At 32.0% G+C, this 3860-nt stretch overlaps 1 protein-coding gene across 1 annotated transcript in view; it reads right to left on the reverse strand.

Moving 5' to 3' along the window:
* Positions 1 to 433: 433 nt before the first annotated feature.
* The window catches only part of LOC21384596 (NAC domain-containing protein 86), a gene marked incomplete at its 3' end in the record, with an annotated part of 4388 nt that continues 961 nt past the window's right edge, over positions 434 to 3860 (reverse strand). The window contains exons 2-4 of the mRNA XM_010107303.2: positions 2607 to 2884; positions 1567 to 1944; positions 434 to 946 (exon numbers count right to left, since the gene is read on the reverse strand). Coding sequence (XP_010105605.2) covers positions 434 to 946; positions 1567 to 1944; positions 2607 to 2884 — 1169 coding nt within the window. The remainder of the gene's footprint in view (positions 947 to 1566; positions 1945 to 2606; positions 2885 to 3860) is intronic.

Below are 3860 nucleotides of genomic sequence, written 5' to 3' on the forward strand. Positions count from 1 at the left end.
AAAGTTTCCCATCTTTTATAAATAAAAATATAAAAACAATATCTGTAAAACTTAGCACGTTCCAATTAGGTTGGTGCTCAATAAGCAACCTTTTTTTTTAATCAAAACCCCCACTAATTTACTAATAAAAATCATTGTAAATACAGAACTAGCTAAAAGAAACGGACTTTTTTCATTCAGGACTAGATTCGGTTCAGTAATGTTGTCTCCCTTAATAAGTAGTACAAAAGAGACTCTAGCTAATGCATTGCCTTTAGAATATAAAATTACTCGTTGCAGGTTTCACATGAATCTTTAGCGTATACGTGTAGTTAATTTTTACCTGAGCACTTCCGTTTTATGTATTATATGTATATATAATTTAATATATATATGCATTATAAGTGTTTTTTTATGTATGTATGTATGTATATGAATATTAAACATTAAGTACCTCATCCTCTACATCTTTGCTTGACATTCCAACCCATCTTAGGTTCTCCACCGCCCTCTGATCCGTCTTGAAATCTTCTTCCAGATCTCCAATCTCTACTAACCTCGTATTAATCATGGGATTTTCCCATGATTTTTCCTGCATATACCTCATAGAATTCATGTCGTTGTTGCTATAAGCTGCTTGTTGAGTACCACAGTACTGAGCTTCTCTGCCAACCATGAACGTAAAATCATCTGCCGCCGGAGCATAATTCCCTCCCCACGTCGTGTGATCCGCAAAGTTACAACTGGGCTGGTTGATCAGTTCTTGAGAAACATGAGCAACCGAAAGAATCTCCTGCAAAATATCGGTTTCGTTCGCCGACGTTTGATCCGCGGCGTGGCGAGCAGTACTGTTTGATTGCAGCATTTTGTAGTCATTGATCCCTATAGCTTGATGGAAGTCCTCTACCTCTAAGGGCGGAAGTGAGAGCCGATGCTGTAACCTTGCGCACTCTAGTGCTACATCAACCTTTCAATATTAAAAAAAAAAAAAAAAAAAAAAACAGGTCAGATTATAATTATATGATATATGAAATAAATTCCTCAAGACAAATTCTTTCAATTAACTTGCTTACTTTCACTCCTAAATTAACGTTGATGAACTATATTTATAAAGTCTAGGGTATGTTTATGTATCATACAGTCTAATAACACTCGTGTTGAACATAAGAATCTTGATCAAATATGTAATTTATTAATTTTTCATAATACTTCATGAGTAATGCTATACATACTATTCAACAAAAGAATCTTGAATTGTGTAATTAATCTTTCATAATACTTCATGACCAATGTTATACATACTAACTTTTATACTAAATATATATTGTGACAAGTGAATTATTAGTTACTATTTTTTAAATTTTTTTCTGACTATAACAGAAAATTTATGTCTTAAAATAAAAGAAAAAAAATGCAGGAAGTGCTTACAAGTTTAATTCATAAAAGATTTACAAAAAAAACTATCTTTTAATTCAGAAAGCACAAATTTAATATATTCTAATTTTGATATGAATTACATAGAAATGAACATATATATATATATATATATGTATAATACTTTTTTATATATACGAGAAAGTACCGTACCTTAGATGGATGGTATGACGTGCTACCATAATTGGGAAATGAAGGGCTTGAAAAGGTATTAAATGGGTCCTCATGATGAGATAAGAATTGCGTGTATATATTTGCATCTGATGTGAATCTTCCGCCGGCATGATCATTAAGATGTGAAGCTGATCTGTGCAACACTGATACTGCCATAGAGTCTGGTGGCATTGGATAATTGGAGCTCTCAAAGTCGTCGCATCTTCCATCGGAATATATTTCAATGCTCGATGAATGATCACTAGCGATATGATTAGTGCTAATCATATGGTGATTAGTGCTTGTTGTGGCATAATGCTCTCCTATCTTTGGGGCACAGGTACTCTTCTTGAATACACGACAAAGAGCATATGCATCCTGCAGGACATTTATACATCTCATATTAATACACACATACACATATATATATATATATACGTAACGTTTTATAGACATTATTCCAATTTTGAAGTCAAAAGAACGACATTAATACCTTGCATGATTTAATTTTTTTCAATACCAAAAGAAATCAAAGGTTACAATGCAAAATAAAATGAAAAATGAGACAAATACTCTTTAGAGTATATGAGTCTGGATTTTTACTCATCACGCTTAATTAATATTCTTTTTAGATGGATAACTATATTAGTCAAAAGGGGTATTAATCAAGACTAAATAATAAAAATCCAGACTGATCATGCATTCTAGGGATAAGTTGAGTAATTTTTTCAAAGTAGTATAAAATTACCTTTACACCTTTTATGATAGGTAACTCTTTGTATATGTATATTTGGGGTCTTCATATTGAAAATTACTAGTTTTTATTTTTTGAGTACTTTCGGAGGACACTCTCAAAATATTATGGTATTTTAGTGAGAAACGGTGAAATGATGCACAGTGTCCCTTTTTTTTTTTTTTTTTTGCCCCTCATCCTCCAATATATTTGCAAGGAAAAAGGAAAGGGAAAATCTAATCTAATGATATATATATATAAGAAAGAAAAGAATTAATATTATTAGGCCTTGCATTAATGCACAAACCTGCAAACCAGAAGGAGTCTCACACTCTCTTTCATCAAGACGATATTCATGCATAACCCAACCAGTTCTAGAGCCATGAGGAGCCCTTCCTCTGTAGTAGACCAAGGTTTTCTTCATCCCTACAGAACGCGTCTGCGAATTCACTTTTCGGTCTTTCCCGGTGGCCTTCCAATATCCGGCTTTTGTTGCTCGATTAGTCCTCGACCCGTTCGGGTACTTTCGATCTCGAGGACTGAAGAAATACCACTCAAGATCTTTGCTTGGTAACAATGACTTTCCTGCATGCATGGAAAATATAATTCATGTTAATGTTCAAGTTTCATTAGCTCTTTAACTAATTACAAGGGCATGGAAAAAGAAAAGGTAAAAAAAAAAAAAAAAAATCTCAAATTTAAGGTATGTAGGTTTCTTAACTAATTAGTGGGACCTGTTTATTGTGTTTGTTATGAGGAGAAACTCCGTGACTTTGCTTTTTATATGTTGGGGATTAATAATAAATTTTTTAAGTAATTAGTTGCCACATAAATAATTATCTGAAAGGCCTATCACTATCAATATTCAATGTTATTAAAATGAGGAAAACTAACCAATAAAGAGCAAAATATTGTGTCAAAAATGAAGAAAAATAGAAAATGTGACAAAAACAAAAGAAAAAAGAAAAAGAGAAACCTACACACGCAAAGAAATACACACGTAATTTGGAACTTCATTAGAAGTTAAAAACCCTACGAATTAAACGTAATTAAAAAAAAGTATTTAAAAAGACGTAAAGCACAGCTTGGAACTCATGCATGTTTCTTGAAGAGAATGTAATTCTTTTCTTTACGTGTGTGAGTACTTTTGACTCGGGTCTCCCCCTATTTTCTAAGAAATCTTCTTGTTCACAACAGGAACCCTAAAGATTGCGGGACCATATCTCTTGGGTTGTCTTAAAGTAATTCCCTTTTCCTTCCAAGAAATATATATACACAACCCCAAAATACTTTATTAGTTAATCAAAAGCACAACATATTTGACTGATAAAGCTAGCTTCTTCTTATAGGCGCTAAATATATATGTATATATATATATATATATATATATATTAGTGTTCCAAATAATTGCGTAAAAGAAAAAAGCAAAAAAAATCGTGATTAACAAAAGTTTATTATTGTATCTCAATGATGGCGTTTTTTTAGCAGTAATTATTGATCATCTTGTCAAAAAAATGTTTGAAAATAAAAAAGAAAAAAATAGAATTAGTTAGGGAAAGCC

This window comes from Morus notabilis, unplaced genomic scaffold (genome assembly GCF_000414095.1).
Source record: "Morus notabilis unplaced genomic scaffold, ASM41409v2 Scaffold3734, whole genome shotgun sequence".
In the NCBI taxonomy this organism is placed as follows: domain Eukaryota; kingdom Viridiplantae; phylum Streptophyta; class Magnoliopsida; order Rosales; family Moraceae; genus Morus; species Morus notabilis.